At 41.0% G+C, this 19,238-nt stretch overlaps 1 protein-coding gene across 1 annotated transcript in view; it reads left to right on the top strand.

The window, feature by feature from the left end:
• The window catches only part of SASH1 (SAM and SH3 domain containing 1), a 99,485-nt gene that overhangs the window by 39,678 nt on the left and 40,569 nt on the right, over positions 1-19,238 (top strand). Inside the window, 4 exon segments of the mRNA XM_009883291.1 lie at positions 10,243-10,283; positions 11,851-11,937; positions 13,994-14,106; positions 15,811-15,912. Coding sequence (XP_009881593.1) covers positions 10,243-10,283; positions 11,851-11,937; positions 13,994-14,106; positions 15,811-15,912 — 343 coding nt within the window.

Below are 19,238 nucleotides of genomic sequence, written 5' to 3'. Positions count from 1 at the left end.
AAAATGGTTTAAGACAGATGAGTTGAATTTTACCTTGGGTACCATCACTGCCCCCATTTTACGTGCTGTTAACAGAGAAAGCCTAGAAGGCTTAGGGTTTAAAAGTGGTGCTTCAGATACTGAAAGATGGAAAAGTTTTCTTCAAGGATACCTCCCTGTCTAACATTATAATGAAACCAGAACTGCCAAGTGGATGGGAACATTATGGAAACTGTAATCTAGGAAGTAAGCCTCCAAGGTTATCCTATAATCATAATACTTTTCTCTCAGTCTCAAAGCACTTTCCCCATGGATAAATATCATCATCCCACCTCGGGTAATAATGAGATAAAGATCTTGCAGGAGGACAGCACACAACTGGGAATAAGCTCCTCTTAGAAGTTCTAGCCAGCTTCCTAAATTGTGTCTCTGTGTAGGTGTTGTACCACAAATAACTGAGTGAGAAGACAGTATCTACAAAAACATCTTCTGAGTGACTCTGAGAGAGCCCCTTTACCTCATTGAAAGGAAACTAACCTCGTTATCTTAGTCCAGATGGCAGGGACCTGTGATTTTTGTGGACTTTTCAAGAATGGAAGTGTACTGCTTTAGCATTTGTCTGTCAGTTAAAGGTTGTACATGATTAACCTGATCAGATACATGAAACTGTCACAGGGCAGATTGCGTGAAATATTTGTGCAGTAAGAAACAAGGCAATGTGATGTATGCTAATTGGGCAAGGTGTTGAAAATAAAGTATATCTACTAAATACTGTACAAATTATTCAAAACTGAAATTATACAGGCCTGTGCCTATTAGTCACAGCCTGCCTCATCAATGAATTGTCATGGGAGGCAGCGCTTATAAAATTGATCTGCAGGAAAATGACCACTTCAAGTCTCTCTGATACATCTGTACTTGCTACTAATGTGTTGAATTTGATGGTTTTCGGGGGAGGATGGCATGTTGGCCCTGGAGGGGTTTTTTGGGTTCGGTGTTTAGTTTATGGCTTTCATCTGAATTTGCTGTGTGGGCATGCTAGGAGACAGGAAAGCTTGTCCCTTTGGGGGTGCTGCTTTTGTGGCCGCCTCATGCTGTGTGAAAGATCTGGGTTAAACCTTTTACAAAACTTCTTTTGTTGTGAGAAGACTCCAGTTTGCCAAACCTGAAACTCGATGCAGATGTGCATTGGTTTCTCATCTTCACAGAGATTTGGGGGGCAAAAGGAGAGATTTGTACCATAAGAGACATCTAGATTTTCAGGAGCTGAAAAATCTGTTGTGTGTGTATTCTTCCAAAGCCCAAGTAACTACTTGCCCAAGAAATGTTATATTTCTACATATTGAAAATACAAATGTTTTCTCAGGGTGAGGTGAGTTTTTTCTGTGTTCTGAGCATGTTGCTTCAGTAAGTAAAAGCAAGTGCCAAGGAAAAATCCACAGTGGGATAGGGAGGAGAGGGATCAAGTGGCCGGCTGGAACATGGTTGCTCTCAGTGGCTCCCTCACGCAGCACTGTTGCCTGCAGACCCTGCAGCTTAAAGCTAACAAGGTCTAAAGTTTTAAAATAACACACCTGGATGGCTGTTTAATTTGCCAGAGTTGAGAGATTCCAGACAGAAAGAGGCTTTGAGGGAGTCTGGAAGAAGCTGTTTGTTTTAACCTGGTTTGGTTTTCCTTTTCTGTGGTGCCCAACTGAAGAGAGAGCCTGACAGGCTCCACTGTACACCGCACTGAAAACAGATTAGCCTTGGTGGTAGGGAAAAATCTTGTTTGTGCGGACAAGCAGTGTATGTTCAGTCTTGCCTTGGGTCTTACTAACCTTGCTGCCCAGTCTGTCCAAAGCCAGCGTGAAATTAGTCGGTGTCCTCTGTCCAGCAAGTTTCTCAACAAGTGTCTGTCTAGTGGGTGATGTGCTGCAACACAGAAGAGCAGCCATAGGTCCTGGAGGGAGGCAAAAGGGGTTAAACGAGCCTGGAGGCAGAGTTGCTTGTCACTTCAAGCCATTGCCCCTCCAAAAGGCATCTGGGACAATGCTACCTTCCTCTGTTGCTGACAACACTGTTCCTGTTAATTAGAACAAGCTACAAAAAAAAAGACTGCACATATGAACCTGCTCTGTGCACTATAAATGCCCTACCAAAGATGGTTTTCATTCGATTGATTCTGACAAAGAGAAAAATCTTCACTGTAGCAAAGGCTTTTTAGATTTATGTGAATAACAGCAAGGGTAGTGATGTGGCCTGAAAAGCTCTATCTGTAAACAACAGAAAACAAAGTCATGTTTGTTCAAGCTTGGCCTCACAATTGCTCTGATTTTTTGGCCATACTGGAGTTCCTTCTGTAAATTGAAACAGTTGGTCAGGCTTCTGAGACATATAATATTCAGCAAATAATGCAAAGCATGGAATGAGATGTTTGGAGCTTTCTTCCCCTAATAATAAATTTCATTTCCCTCTGCCCTTTCCAAGATTCCCATCTTTTAAACTTTAGTCTTGCTGTCCATTGTGGTGCCAGTGTAAGTTTGCAGATTCTCGGTGTGCCTTCAGCGAAGTGGCAGTAGCATCTTTAACAGTGATATTACTCATTTTAAACAAAAATGTTCACAGAAATGCAGGTGGTCCTGCATAGACACAATGACTTCTGCATTTGCTAGAAGAATCATCAATGTAACAAATATGCAGTAAATGTGTTCTTAGCAGTTACTGTTGCTCCTTTGTCCCCATACCATGTTGGTCTGGGGATGTATTGTATATACAATCCCTATTATTTCCAAGTGATGGCAACACCCCAAGGATGTTTACTCAGGGGACTGAGCAGGGTTTTCTCATAATTGTAAACAGAACATTTAAAACAATGTAATCCAACTTTTAGCCTGTTCCCGTTTTTGAGCATTCAAATCTACATGACAGACTGATGAGCTCTGCACGTTTGCCAGGAAATCCAGGTTAAACCCAGTCCCCTGAACTCAGGCTTCTGCATCCTGACTCTCATCCTGTTTTTAGAAGAACTGGGGATGTTGCAGAGGGGAAGTTGTGTGTTTTCCGTCTTGGGAAATAGATCTGTTTGCTGTCACTGTTTGGTCCAGCAGCCTCTGGGCAAGTTTCAAATGTGGTGTATCAGAGAACTGCCAGGAAAGAGAAGGAAGCGGGTGAGAGATCCAAGAGCACTGCGTACAGATAGGATGAGGTACAGTCACTCCTATATACTCATTTTTTTTCTTGGCAGCTGCTAGAGAAAGGAAGGACAAAAAACAAGGCATGAGGTAACAGTTATGGCTGTATCTGGTGTTTCGCAGGCGTTCCCACCACCTTTGCGTGGCAGTGGGTGTTACGAATTGTCACATCCTACATGAATCACCTGCTGGTTCTTGAACTGTACCACTCAAGCACACTGCTGACCAAGTAAATGGTCGTAATTCATGTTAAGCGCCACAGTTCATCCTGCTGTACTCCTCAGCCTGCGGCACAGTACAGTTTAAGCATTCTCAACCCTGTGATCCTCAGGACCTAAGTCCCAGACTCTGCCAGAGCAGGGAGCTGAGCAGAAACAGACTTTTCAAGCGGAAGGTGCTGGAGAAAAGCACACACATGTGGGGTGCAGGTGGCACAGGGCAGCATTGCTTGGGGGCTTTACATTCCCCTGGTGGGGGGGAGCTGCTGTGCCCCCGGCAGCTGTGTCCTCAACTCCCTGCCTCAGCTGCTCCCGAGAGTGAATGTCTTTGTCATTCTCTCTGTTTGCGCGGGACATACATCTTGCGCTGACCCCCTCGCACATTGAGTTCATACAGTTTGGCCAGATCTCTCGTGGCTTGTTGGGAATGTCAGAGGAGGAATTGTAGGCTGCTGGGGCGTTAGGGCTTTCTCTGAGGTCATTAGCAGGCAACCAGTGAGGCCACAATGAGTGGCTGCTATCTGCATGCTGTTGTCTCTGCAGGAGAAACTATTGACTGAATCTATTTTTAGGGATTTTTTGCAATGGACTGTGCCATAGTAAAGCCAGTCACCATCCTGTGGTATACACTTGAACTCCAAATTAGCCTGAGGCTTGGAGTGTGCTTGCAGTTCAGTGTTCCCATCTTCCACAGTGATTTTCACTGAAAGCAGCAGTCTCTTTAAAAAAGGCTTTCGTTTTGCGAAAGGGTTCATGCAAGCCTCAATTCTGCCCCTGTACACTATCTACTGGCCTTTGCCAGTAGTTTTTAACACTAGATTTCCTAATCCTCTTCCCCTGCAGCATTCAAACTGCAGGTCAAGCTTTGAATGCAGAAGGTTATTAAATCATCCCTCCAGGTCATGGATGGGGGGCCGGGGGGGGGCCTTAAATTCCATCACGTTTGATTCTGGCAGGTGCCCAAATTAACTTTGGCAGGTATTTGTAAACACATCTGCAAAGAAACAGGAGCACGGGTCTGACAGAGGACGTGAGGCCGAGAGAGGGCAGAAACTGAGAAGAACAAAGCAGAAAATAAACAAATTCCCCAAATCAAGGATGCTAAAGGCTGCACTTAATTACTAACAGAATATATTGTTCCTTTTGCATAGTTTAAAAATGGAAAGGAATATTGGAAGAAAAAGACGTAAGAGCTTGCTATACTTGAGACGTCTGCATTTAAGATACTTTTTTTTTTATACCCATGCTTGCAGCAATCGAAAAGAATCAGTGAATGTGTATGGCCCTGTTTTCACTTGTTTGAGACCTGATTTAGTCAAAGCCAAATTATTCATACTGCCTTTAAACAGCCTTCTCAAGAGAAGTAGGGCAGGAAACTCCCACAATAACCCGCACAATGGGAGTGAGAGGCCAGCCAAACGCCGCCTGGGACACGTGAGGAGGGAAACCAGTGTGCCTTTGAGCAGCTGGAAGAAGATTTCAAGCCTGGTAATTTTGTACGAGGAAGCATGAAGGGCGCCTTTCATGAGACAGCCCGACTTGTCGCAGCTAGTCAACACGGCACGGAGTGAGCAATGCACGCAGACCAGGGTGCATTGCATGCAGTACGTTGGACCCTGCTTTTTGCTCTCAGAGTTTTTAGCTGACAATTATCTGCCTCCTGGCTGGGACCCACCAGTCGTTTATTAAATATGTGATGTAGCCTCATCTCCCCGCTGCCAGTCACCGGACCGAGCCTGTGAGGCCAAGGTGGTGGCTTCTGTGCTGGTGGTGGCAGAAAATACACATACGCAGGCACAGCCCACAAGCAGCTCAGTGTTTGTTTCCACTGAGAAAGTTTTGACCTGCTTAAAGAGCCATTGCTATGGAAACCTAATGAGAAGATAATTGAATGAAACGTCTTTGCTTTCCATCCCTTTCTCACACTGGTGCCAGCAAGGTCAGAACCTTGCAGGCCTGCTTTCTCTTCAGGTTCATGCAAATTTGATAAAAATACCAAAGGCCCATTTTCTTCCCTGTGCCAGCTCCGGTTAGATAAATTATCTTGTATTCAGTCAGGAGCAGTTACAAGTCTGTCAGTTTTTCATACTAATTATGTGACTGGGCCATTTCTAATGTATACGGATAACCAAATGGCTTTGCAGCAGAGCCAGCATGCGTTTTTGCATTGGTTTATTCACCGCTATCAACATGCATAATATTTGTAGATTGAAAATCCCATCCAAAGCATTTTCCTCAATGGGCTATAAATAGTCATTGGGAGGGAATAAGAGGGCCACTATCAGTTTATTGAAGATCATAACAGTAGTGGTTTCATTATCAGATGGTGCTATGCACCTGTGGATTTTATGGTCCATAAATGAGATGCAGCCATGTGTTAAAGCACATCTGCATTTAAAATACTTAGTGTTGAAACAAAACCCCATCAAAAATCCCGTCGTTCTCAGTTCCCATGTTTGTTCTGCTTCAAGAACGATGAGCTTTCAAAAATCAACAGGCACATTCATGAAAGCAGTACATGGTGTCATTTGTTTCCTTTCCCAGTTCTGCGGTGTACCAGCACATTCACATCTCAGGGCACGTATGACTGTGTCTCTTGTAAAATCAACCGCTCTGTATGTGAGATAAGCCATGCTGTTTTTCTGTCTGAGATCACAATCAGTCCAGAGTTAACAGGGAAAACTGTAGCCTCGTAGCTCGGTACAACCTAGTTAAAACCCATCTTAATAATCAGATACAGTCTCAGTTGGCTTGTGACACAAATGTGTGTATTGGTTCTTCCTTGTGCCCCAAGTTTTGGAGCCCACCTCCAGGTTTCAAGGGTTCATTTACAAAGGGGGGATGGCTTAGGTATAGCAAGGTCACCCCCACTGCAGCACTTTTGTGGAAAGATAGATTCAAAGACTGTTTTGGATGCCTGGCTTTGCTATTGATCATGCAAAACCCACAGGCTGCAAGAGAACCAGAAGTGTCCTCCAGAGGCAGTCCTCATGTCCAGATCTTTGTTGTCAAGGATGTCTGGTCTGGTCTGTGTCTTCCAAGGACCCTCTTCAAAGCAGTTTTTAAAGCTGCCCTCCCTTTCTCTACTTACTGTTGGAAGTTTGTCCAAATAGTTAGGAACTGTTAACTCCTCTTTTCTAATTTCTTTCCAGCTTATGTCTACTTGTTCCTGTGCCTGATTGATTAATAGGCACTAAGTTAATCTTCTTGCAGCTTTCCATTTTGACAGACTGAACAGGCAAAACTTTTCTAGCTTTCTCTCTTAAGATAAGCTGTCCGGTTCCCTGACTATTCTAACAGCTTTTCTCTTTACTACTTCTGAATTCATCTTTCTTGAGCATGAGTAATGACAGTTGTACAGCTATTCCCATATATTTTCATTCTTTGTACTGCCATTGGAATTTCCCATCCTTATGCCTGTCAGGATTAATGTGTTGGTTTTTTCTCAGTCATCTTTTTTCAGCTGGTATCCCCAGGTACTCTGTCATTTGCAAACCTCCAGCATTTGAAAGAGTGACTTTTGTGTCAGTCCTGTTTGTGTACTTGCTCATTTTAGCATTGAATGTAACCTCACTTCTGTTAAGGCAGCCTCTCTAATCAGCTACTTCCTGGTCCAGGTTCTCTACTCTGGCTGCTGCTACTGCTAAATTTTGTGTCACTGATAACTGAGTGGTCTGATGTAATTTACTAAACTCCGCTGAAACCCATCATCTCTCTAAGGCAGTAATATTTGGTTACTCCCAAATGTAGCTCCATTTTTAGATTATCTGTTGTGCTGCTCCACACACCCCCCCCCCTTTGTTTATTTCGGCAGTTTAGGCTGATACTAGAGTTGGAACTAGAGATGGTTTTGAATTTGTGAGATTAATGGATTAAAATTTTGACCCCTTCTGCAGCTCGATTCCAGAGATTATGGGTTGATAAGAGAGTACTCCTTCCCTCTGGCCATAAATGTTTTTTTCTTCCTTCTTGTCTGAACATATATCCATACATTTCTTCTACTATATGCTGTGACAGAGTACATTTCATGTGAAAGCTTGCTAATGAAGTTGTACATCAGACCACAACAAAAATGAAGGCCTCCACGGTAGAGTAATGGCATTTGGCTCCCTTTCAGACACGCAGTGCTGAAACTTCTGCCAAGTGTCACTGCATCATTAACTTTCAGTACAAGTTATCAGTCTATGAATGGAAGAACACAAATCACTTGCAGTGCACGTTCACAGAGGAGCTGCAGATTTAACAGAGTAAGGGAGCGTAATTGGCAAATCAAACATACAGCAACTCTGAGGTATTCTGGACTCTTTCACCAGACATCTAGGGAGTAAAATGCTTGATTGATTTCACTGAGGATTTTTAAGCATCAGAGTTGTCTGGTGGAACTAAAAAGCAAGTGCCTTATCAGGCTCTGTGTGGTAGGTTTTGTCAGCATTTCCATCTCTTCAGAGCAGCTGTTTGCATTTTCAAGGTCAGCCCAGGCATGGAAGATTTCCTCTTTAGGGAATGCATGAAATGATAATTGGAATTTGCATCCTCTGATGAAACTCAGCATAGTTCTTAAATCACTTATAAACGATAAGGTGGTCAGCTTGCTGTGGATCCTACTCTTTTTCTCACTCACCCCTTCTAGCTCAGGCACATCAGAAGTTTCCTACTGCTCTTCCCCTTCTTCGGAGGTCAGTGTATGACAAGTTGGTGGCCTCAAGCTAAGTCCCAGTGAACAGATGTCCACATCACAGACATTGCTGCTACACCTGCTACTTACTTGCATCGTTGTTGGCAACTGCGCAAGGGAAGAAAAGGATTAAAATGGATTTGGAGGCTGAAGAGCAAAGAGACTGCCTCTCCACTTCGAGACTGATTTCACTAGTCGGGCAAAGTTCTGATCATTAACAGAAATCAATTTCTAAGGACGGCAATTTGGTGCATTTCATGGATGCTAAATTCATTCAAGTTAAATAGAATAACTGCTTGATGGGTGAGGTCTATGCTCAGGTGCAAAACCTGAGTGGTGTAATAATTCTGTCAGTTCCAACAGAACTTGGCTTTGTTTTTACTTGGTTGTCTCCATATACAAATCCACATATTTTTAATCTGATTTACCTTTATTTAGAAAAGTACTTGCTGACAACTTTACTTTTAAGTGTCTGGATGAAATCCTGGCCCTGTTGAAAGTCTTTATGTTTTGACACTGGCTTTTCTGGATTTTTTTACCCAGAAAGTATGAGGTTTGTATTTTTCTCCTGCATTTGTTATTCAGGCTTCTATAACATCTGATCATTTTGTGGCATATCACTTATGTCATTAACTTTTCCCCTTCAAGGATGAACTTTATCAGCAGGGAAAACACTAAACGTCTTCCTGTGATTGGTGCACTACGAATCTGAAATTTGGTTGCTTCAATTGGTTTGCAGTTTGTGCTAGATTAAATTTCTAAGGAGGTTACATTTCAGAGCTTCGCTGTGCCAAACCCTCGTTGTCTGGATGAATTACTAAACCTAACTGAAACTTCGTAGTGTCTCATTTGCCCTTTAATGATGTCTTTGCAAATTGATGAGCATGTTTTTCGTACTTACAAAACGTTGGCCAGTAATTGCTTACATCTTCTAAAACTCTGAACTGGCTTGAACTGAAATTTTCCTTCAAGTAGTTTACTGAATTGATAAAAAACTCTTCATTGCCCTCTTCTGGGCATCTAAGAAAGCGCAAGAGCCTGTGCAAACGCTGTGGACAGCAACCAGAGTATGGCACGCATGTATTATTGTATGGCCTCATTCAAAGAACGATTTGGCTTGAGGTCTTCTTGGTATGCTGGGGTACGCATGTTTCTGTTCTGCATGGCTGCAGTACAGCTACCGCACAATAGGGCATTGTCATGTCGCGGGGCCGAGCTCTCAACAAAGAGACTGCAATAATGCTTTGTGCTTGGACCCTCCAGCAAAGCCATTGAAGCTGGCAGAAGTCATTTCACTGGCTTGGCACATCTTGGTTAAATAGTGATTCCCATAGGAAGGCTTCAAAGAATTGCACAAGATTTGGTAATTTCTATTAGCTCCACTTATACAGGCAGAAACAAAGGCAATGAAGGGGGGTGATGTCTCATCAGAGATCCCACAATGAGCCGTTGGCACTGAGTTGGAATCCATTACGGAAAACTAGTTCAATGAACATAAAGACCGAGAATAAAAGATTTACTTACTATTTTAGTAGCTTGTTTGTAAAGTCCATGTTCTGTTAAAATAAGTCTCTCCAGCTAGCTTTTGAGGAAGGGAGTATACAGTGGTTGGAAAGCACTCAGAAGGGACTCAGGAGAAAGAAGCTGTAGTCTCCCGTCATCTGTGGTTGCACTTCATAGGGTTTGGACAGGCCTTCTTCACCTTGTCCTTAAAACATCTCTACTCCTGTATTCCACACAGTGGCTTCTGAAAGTTTAATGAGTGCATATTTATAAAGCATTTTCAGATAAAAAACAAGTAGGCCAAAAACTGTTATACAGCTAAACAAATACAGCATCCCAGTGTTACAGTTTCGAAGGCAGCCAAAATACTGTTTTACAAATAGAAAGGGGGAAAGTATATGGGAAAAGCGTTTTTCTGAGGGATCCCTAGACTCCTTTGCCTTAACCATAGGTTTCTGTTGGTATGTATTTTTCTATGCTGGTCACAAAAGGCGTGTTTAAGAGGGGAACTCAGTTACTGTGGTTGGACCAGTGTGTTCAGTTTTTGTTTCCAACTTGCTGTGTTGGGAAGAAAGGGGAAGAGAAAACAGCTCATGATATACTGTTTGGAAACTATAATTTACTGTAATCAGACAGCTCCCATGAAATGTGAGAAGCCTACATCAATAAGTCCACTTCTCTTTTTTTGTCCTAGGCTCTCCATTCATAAATCAAGTTCGGAAGAAGGCTCTGTAGGTCAGTATATTTCATTTTATTTAATACTCCTATGGAATTCTTAAGCAGGTTTTGAGTTTTGCTTGTGCTGGGATGTGAAGAGCTGAGTAAACACAATGCTGGCAGAAGTCAGCAGCATTTGTGGGGGGAGTGGGGAGGCGAGTCTTCACAGCTCTAAAAGTTAGATGCTGCGTGTCTCAATGATCACTGAGACTACCCAGCCAGCATTGTCATGTGATATATATGCATCTTTTGCCTTGTTATATTGAATTTCAAATGTCTGCATGTTAGATCACTGTTAGCCTACCCATTTGTACTCTGAAAATTATCACTGCCAGTGAGTAACTGGTGTTTCTGTTATTTTTGTTCACATCGTACCAGAGCCTCTTCCTTTTTTTTCAGAAATATTTTTCATTTTTAAATATGTACTTGTTTTCCATTGTCTCTCGCTTTTTCTTTTCTTTTTTCTCTCTTTTTTTTTTTTTGTTTTTAACTTACTGTATTTAGTTCATATTGCTATCCTGACTTATTAGCTGAGTTGATGCAATTCTGGACAAATTGTATTTTGCTTATTGGAGAGGAAGAGAAAATCTGTGGAGTTTTGTTCTTTCTTTTTATTTTTTTCTAGGGGCATTTCCACACAGTCTAAACTTAAGCTGCGTTTCAGAAAGTCAGTAAACCCAGCTCTAGGGCTTCTAGGGCAAGATCCAAAATACTATAGTCACATGCTGAAACTCAGTGGCACAGTATAAACTGTGTTCCTTTGAATTTTTTAAAAGCAGGGTGGTGAAGTAGGTCGTTATCAGTAGCATTTCAGCCATATCAGGCACAGTATATTCTCTTGCAGATGTCATAAACTTTATAGTGTGTGCTCTGGTTAGTTCAACAGAACACAGTTGTATGCCCTACCTTGAGCCAGGTCCCGTTTCTTTTTTAGCACAATGATTTACTTCTGGGTTGCATGCAGATCTGATTAATTAAAGGACGTGGGGACCCAGCTTTGTACAGTCCAGGCATACAGAGAGCAAGAGTCAGATGTAGCTGATGGTCTCATGAAATTTCTCATGCCGAGTAGCAGAATGTGCACGTGTGTTTGCACATGTGTGTGTGCCTTTATATATATGTATATAAAGTGTTTCTTTTCTGTATAGATATGGACGCACATGTTAGAACGTTACTTATCTGAATTGTGGCTTAGGCTGCGTAATTGTGGTTCAGTTAAAGAGAATGAACCAACAAAATACTTCAAAAACACTTCCAGTCTTGACATTAACAACTCAACAGATATCAAAATGAATGTAAAATATTTTCTGTTTATAATTCAAAATATGTAAGTTACTGGCTTATCTCAGTCCTCTGTAGCATTGGCAATTATAAAAGAATGTGCATTTCCCTTAAAAGCTGTATCAGCATAGTTCTACTATAGAATAAATCAAGAAAAAGAAAAATAGAGGGGTTTTTATTCTGGTTTCTGACTTAGAAAATACAGCTTAATGTTTGAAAGCTTCTCTAGCATTTACTAACTAATGTTTCTTTCTGAAATTCTTTTTCCCTTTCCCCTGATCCTCCCACCTCACTTTCCTTTTAGGGAAAGCAGACTGGAAAAAGAAAAACAAGTTTTTTTGGCAGAATTTCCGAAAGAACCAGAAAGGACTAATGAGGCAGACTTCAAAAGGTAAGTCTCTTTTAAGGACACACAACCTATCCATATAAAATAGAAGGAGCCAGCGTCACAAAGGAGTAAGATTCATTTGCAACTGTATGGCAGTTGGGGGTCTGTGGATTTAGAAGTGTCACAGGTTTAGTTCATTATGACAGAGCTCAGACAAGTCATGTTCTGTCAGACTGCAGACATGAAGCTGGGATGCCTTCGGTGATGGCACATGTGCAAAGTGATGTGGTTAATATATATTTATAAATAATATCTGTAAATGAACAAGATGTTTTTTGGGGTTTTGTCGTGGTTTAGGCCAAATTGGCTGCTGGGGACCTGGGGGACCCCAGATGGGACTGACAGATGCTCTCCTCTACCCCTCTTCAAAGAGAGGGGCAGAGGAGGAAAAAAGAGTTATGAGTTTAGAAGGAACTAAACTACTTTAACGAAATGTTAATAATAAAATAAAAAAGAAATAATGAAATATATACAAAACCGTATCAAGCTCCTGAGATGACAATCACGACACCGGCTGGCACTGGGGCAGTCCCAGGCTGGACTCAGTGACGGACGGGAACTGGATTCTGGATCTGCCTTCAGGGTCGGGATCGCAGGCAGATGAACAGAGGCCTCCTCAGACGTCGGCCATTGCAGGAAGAGAGCTGACCCTTTGATCTCTCAGCCTTTATACTGAGCATGAGGCAGATGGGATGGAATACCCTCGTTGGTCAGTTTTGGGTCACCTGTCCTGTCTGCTCCTCCCTGCAGGTGGGACCCCACTATGCTTTTCCGCTTCCGACCCTCCATCGAGGCAAATAACAAAGTTGTTTGGCCTTGGGTGTTACGGCAATAAGTGTAAGCAAGGTCCTCTCTGCATCCCATGCCTGGGCATCAGCTATAAACATAGGTCTTATCACTCTGAGAGAGTGAGCATTGTCTGTACAATATGCTGTTAATTTCAGTAGTTAGAGAGGCCCAGCTAAGAAGCGAAGTTACTGACCAAAATTGGTTCCATTTTAACTCAAACCAGGACATGTTTTTTTTTCTGATCCTGACTTGATGAGAGAAATGCTGATCTGTTTCAATTAGAAAGATGGTTCTGCTTTCTTTGGCATTTGGTTACTTTGACCTGTTTGCTTCAGGCTTGAATCCAACCTCTCATTGTAGGAGAGGACAGTACAAGAAGGAATAGTAAAAGTGCATCTGGTAACTAATGCAAATGAAGGATCGATTCCATTTAAACTGCCAGGTGTCTTTCTCTAGTTCTCCAAAAGACGCAGCTGTGTGCTGCTTAAAGTATTTCTCTTCACACAAAAAATTTTATGTTTCCCCATGTGTATCTATTAGATCGTTGTGTTGCGAACAGATGCTTCTCCGTGTCACTATGTCTGTGTTCAGGTGGATTGTGAAAGATGACAGGAGCCCACTTAGGAGGTCAAAAGGGGCACATTTACACTCTCAGTTAAGTGTGGGTCTTTGCTGGCTCTCAAGGCAAGTTCTAATTGTCCATGCTGATATGTCAAGCACATGCCAAAAGGAGAGGTCCTGGAGTTGAAAGCCCCAATACATCTAGCATGATGTGCCAGCTCAGTGACCGATTAGATAGCCTGGAGAGATTGGAGGACATGGCCAGTCTGCAGCAAAGAGCTGCAAGGAGCCCAGCACACCGTTCCTGGAAGGGCTTCCCATCCGCTCTGGCAGCTGACTACAGTATTCCTCAGGGCTGAGTGCAGGATTCTTCTGGCATTAGCACTTTCTCTTTTTGATTCCTGTCTTTCAGGGTCAATAGCTGTGTGATGACAGTCACTTTTTATTTCTGCTTGTCATGCTCTCTTGCTTTCAATGTCAGAGCAGTCTTCGTTTTCTAGCCCTAATTTACTTACTTGCTCTTACTTCCAAGTCATTCAATCCTTTGAAATCATACTATGAGGCTGCTCTGGCGAGGGTCTATTTCTGGCCAGCCAGATCCATGTGCCGACCAGATTTCAGACCACTGGGTAAAATCCAGTTTCAGTGTACCCCACTCTGTGCATGACCTCTTTACACGTGCTTGTTATCTTTGTGCTTTTTCCCACAGGAGAGGATGTAGGGTATGTGGCCAGTGAGATCACGATGAGTGATGAAGAACGGATCCAGCTGATGATGATGGTCAAAGAGAAGATGATCACCATTGAGGAAGCACTTGCTAGGGTATGATATGTACATACTTCAGTTTCCTTGAGAAACTTGTTTTGGGATGTAGGATATACCAATTTGGAGTTTTCATTTGCTCAGAAATCATAGGAGAACGGGGAGAAAGCTGGCCTGTTTGTCTCATTGCACTAGATAGCATAAATTATATGGCAATTCCTTTGTTTATGGGGAAAGGTGAGACTTAGATCAACCAAAAATAGGTGTCCAGTGCGTGGTAAATTAATCAAGTCTTATAAGCATGTGCTTCTCTCTGTTGGCAGTAAGAGTGCCAGTCAGAGAAAAGCTTACATGTAGACATTTTCATTGCAGCTGTCTAAAGTAAGGGAGAGGAATCTCACCTGAACTAGCCCTTTTTTATCATGGATGTTCATAGGTCTGTTTAAGTACTAAAAGGAATGCTGCAAGTTTTGCTGAGCTTGCCTTATTTATTTCAGAACACATATATTTCTTATTATTTTCCTGCTGCTAATGGCTGAAGGGCAGTTTGATTGAAGGCTACCATTTTCAGCAAGGAAAAATACTAATGTTTAAGCTAAAATTTCTTCTGCTTGTTAGCCAAAAAGGTGGTGTTATGTTTCAATAGCCTTCAAAAAAATGAGTTCAGCCATTTTTGGCATTTGACATTAAAATCAACACAGATGTATTTTTTTGATAAATACAGTGGTTGTCACAAGTTTTTCTTTACAAAATCTAAATGTAAATAAACCACAAGAAAAATAATTTTAAGTTATTGTATTTGTGCAGCAATAGGGCTGAGATTTTAATTGCTCAGCAGCCAGAAGGTCAGTGTTAAAGTTTCCACAACACTTCTGGTTTTGTGCCCTTGAGCAAAATACTGTGGTGAAACACAGGGTATTCTGTATGGGCTTCATTACAGGTGCAGAAAACATGATTTAGATCATGAATTGGCACTCAGATAAATTTCTATACTGACGTCTACATCTTGAAATAGATTATCCTGGAATGTAAAGTTATATTATTGACTGAAGAAATTATTACTCTGCTGGGAGTCATATAATGAAAGAGAATGCAAAATTTTAAAATTACTGGGGGGTAATATTGGGAATTCTTTTACTTCTCTGCTGTTAAAAATTTTGTGGGGGAGGGCTGTACTTAATCTGTATGGTTCATAAATGTACTGGTACTGTTTCCCTCTAGTGGTCTAAACTACTAGCAGCAACTTTTTCTTTCTTTTTTTTATATCATCAGTTCTTGATGATCCTCTCAACAGTTTGTCTCCAGTAGAATTGGGTTTATATCTTAAGCCTTTTATTGGAAAATAGGACAGATGGTCTTTTGTTTTAAAATTATAAAAGATGGTTTCTACTCTTTACTGTGGATCATTTCCTTTATGAAAGAAATTGGCAGGCGATTGTTGTTTAGTCTGTCTGCTATAAACTGTGCCTTTGAGATGTGGATGAGTAATTTATATTTTACCAATGATAGTTCATCAAAATTCATTATTGATAGATCACTTCATATTAAGAAAAAAAAATCATCATTAAACCTTCTGATTCTAAAGTAAATTAATTTATTTTGAACAAGTGAGACATGCAATGCAAAAGTTCTGATTTTCCCAGTTCCACAATGATACGGGGGCGGTAGGGGGGAACCCCAAAGGACATTAACTGTTGCTATTTTAATGAGGATTGATAGCTGCTTCTCACTGGAAAACATTCTCTCTGTCTTTTCAAATTTCAGCTGAAGGAGTATGAAGCCCAGCACAGGCAATCGAGCACTGTAGATGCTACAGAATGGCCTGATGGTTCTTACTCAACATTTGATGGGTCTTCCAACTGTAATGTAAGTACCTGTTACTCTGATATAGCTCACCAGTATCATTTACTATTTAAATTCTTTTATTGCAGTACAGAAATAGCCTGATTTACCTGTTGATTTCCTTAGTAGAAAATGTATCATTTGACCTATGTTCTGTCTACAAAAAAATCTTCAACTTGGACTTTAAATCTTCAAGGTCTGTTGTTGTAAACTTCAATGGTCTTATTATCTCTTTTTTCTTTTTTTTTAATCTGGCCCTTTGTCGCTGAGTTTTTGAAGCACAAGTGATCCCAGGCAAAAATGCCCGTGTTCCAAACTGCACAGAAAATGGTTTTTATGTTGTTTAGAGGGAACTGTTTCACTTCGCTGATTCACAGTAACGGAGAAGCAGAGAGTTTCTCAGGCCTTCCTAGCCTTTACTAATAAATTCTAGATGAGGGTCAGGCTAAGTTCTAGCTGCCTGCTGCTTTCAAATAGTTTTATCTCTGCATTTTCTAACTCTCAGCCCAGAGACTTTGCAGCTTTTCCGAGACCCATAAGCAGAAAGGCAGCTTTCTTCCCTCATTTTTACTTCTGAGCTGTGTAGTTTCTGTTGTTTTTATGGGCACCAGACAGTCTTTGCCATAATGAATTACTTAATTTTTCCTTCCAAATATCTTCATTTTCACTGAGTAGTTTATTCCACTTCATTTCTCTAATTGAAAGTTCACAGATAAATCTTAGAGAAGAACACATTTGGCTGTCAAATCCAAGCTCTTTGTAACCCATATAACTGAATCATAGGCTTTTGAGACCATTGATTGATTTATTTATTTTATTGTCAATGGAATTTCCTGCTAACTGCAGCAGACAGTTAGCTTCTCCTCCCTAAACAAAAAGAGGAATGCTATGTCATTTTATGAGATGCTTAAAATATTTTGTGGTGGAGATTTTCTTGTTTGCATTAAAAAAAATAATGTCCATCTGTAGTTAGATGGGAGCAGAAGGGGACTGATGTTGACTTATACTGTGTTCTGATATATCAGAAATGTGCAAAGAATAGGGAAGGAAGGATCCTACTCTTTTGCACTGATGGTTTAGTTAGCTGAAAGATGCCTTGAACTTTTTCTTCATTAGTATTTAGAGCCTGAACTCTCCCCTCTTGGGGCCTTTGGCTAAGGTACCTATAGCATAAAAGCCTCAAAACTCTGATTTACTGTGGTCAAATCTCAGAAGGATACTCAGTTTCTCTCTTAAATCTCTTGATAGCGGTTTACACTTGTGTTGAAGTTACTGAAAGCTGTGTGTAGCTCTGAGGACTGAATGTGACTCGGTATTTGCTCTCTAATGGAACGGCTTAGCACCTTTTCTCTAAAATTATTTTCCTAAGCCATCTTTGCACTTTGAGTCAAGAGCTCTGTTGCCTCTCTCTGCTGTTCTGGTAGGATTTGAACCATCTTCCTGCTAACTCCGATGGGAGATCTCTATTCCATCGTTGTAGATACCTCTCAAGATTTTTGCCCTTGCTTCTAATTTTTACCCTGATTACGTTTAACAGAAGCTGTGAAACTGCTTGCCTTCAAGGGAAAATCAGATCATCTGCAGAAATGAAACTTCATGTTAGAACAGAAGTCAGCTTGGCTTCCTTTTTTGTGGACAAGAAACAAACTCGGGTTAGCTGGGGTGAAAAAACTTTGGGCTATAATTGACATGCAAGATGGAAAAACAAACAGTGCAAAGTATCAGATATGTCTACAGATAGTGTGTGTATTTGCACAGACTGTGTTGCCAAAGGACATCTCTATTAATCTAAAATGACCTGCTTTGAGAGGTGCAAAGATGGTTCTCTTTCAAGCCCTTTCTTTGCCGGATGGTTTGGCCTTCAGTGCCATTTGTGTGATTTGTACTTGCGAAGCTGGTATCTCGACTTAAAACTACACCACTCATTTTATAGAGGCCATGAAGCAAAGATGTTTTTCCATATATTAAAACCATTTTGTCAGATATCCCACTGCCTTCTAACCTCAGAAAGTAATTGAAAATATGAGTCACTGGAATTGAAGTTTATGGTTTGAATTAAAACTCCTTGGGCAATGGCTTTTCTGGTTCTGCTGGCATTTCTTCTGATTTTTTTTTTTTTTTCAGTCTCATGGCCAAATTGTTACTGGGCAGTTTTTAATGGAACATTGTGATCATACTTGATCATTTTGTAAATGTTTTGTACACACAACTGATACAAGTGAATTGCAGCATAATTGCAGATTGAGGGAAATTAGGAAAAAGATAATTTTTAGTTTATTTGCTATACATTTGTTTGGGGATTTAAGAGATATCAAGACACTATTATGTTTTTTTCTTCTTCTTGTTTTATCTTCCCAGGCAGAGAGACCTGCTGGTAGTTAGGAGGACTTTGGAGGATGGGTCACTAGGTTTTTATGGAGAATCTTTGTCTAGTTTTGCCCAATGACTACATTTCAGGAAGGAAAAAAAAAGAAGTTGGAATCTAAGCAATCGGAGAATCTAAAAAGGAAGGCAGAATGTCTGCAGCGTTCTAAGGGTTTAACTACTCCATTGCTTTCAAGTCAGTTCTGCCCACAGCATAAGAACAGCCACCTACAAAATAACATCTAAAGGGCAAATATCATTAGTTGTTGTTGTTTCCCTTTTTAGGGGGAAAAAAAAAAAAAAGACTTTTTTTTTTTAACTTGTGTAACTATCATGTGTTTGTGACTAACATCACTGGTTTTGATCCTTAACTCATTTTAAAGATTGATTTTTAGGATCCTTTTTCCCAGCTCCTCCTCTTTTAAATTACTGTACCAGGAAATGCAAACTTGGGTTTCATATCCTTACAAAACTAAACCCTAAAGAGGAACCACAAAGAAGTGAAGGATCATCATCTCGGCATCTGAAGGGAGGCAGCCCAGTGTCATTGCTGTGCTGTTAGTTGTATGTCCTGTTTGTTTTCTCTTAAGAAACAAACAAACAAAGGCCTTGCCAAGTCAGTAGGTGACTTGGTTCTCTGCCACTTGAGCAGTTTGTAGCTTTCAGTCTCACTACTGTGGTCCCTTTGTTTCACAGCAGAGTATGTGTGTTATTTATTTGCTAATGTGGGAATGCAGTTGAAACTGTTTTTCTTTTTAGACAGATGTATCAAAAAATCTAAAACGCCTCATCATTTTTTTAGAAATTTCTTTCTGAATATTTATGTTTCATCTCTGTTGGAAAGAAGGCCACTCACAGTAATGCTAGACAAGCTTTCATTGCCTTGTGCCAAGTGTTGGGACGTAAAGCAGGTGCAGATTACAAATGGATCCCTTTCTGGATTTTAGATAAGGGCCTGTTTGTCCTCAGGAGTCAGAAGGTCCAGG

This window comes from Charadrius vociferus, unplaced genomic scaffold, assembly GCF_000708025.1.
Source record: "Charadrius vociferus isolate BGI_N301 unplaced genomic scaffold, ASM70802v2 scaffold114, whole genome shotgun sequence".
NCBI classification, from domain to species: domain Eukaryota; kingdom Metazoa; phylum Chordata; class Aves; order Charadriiformes; family Charadriidae; genus Charadrius; species Charadrius vociferus.
This window is presented reverse-complemented; position numbering and strand designations above follow the sequence as displayed.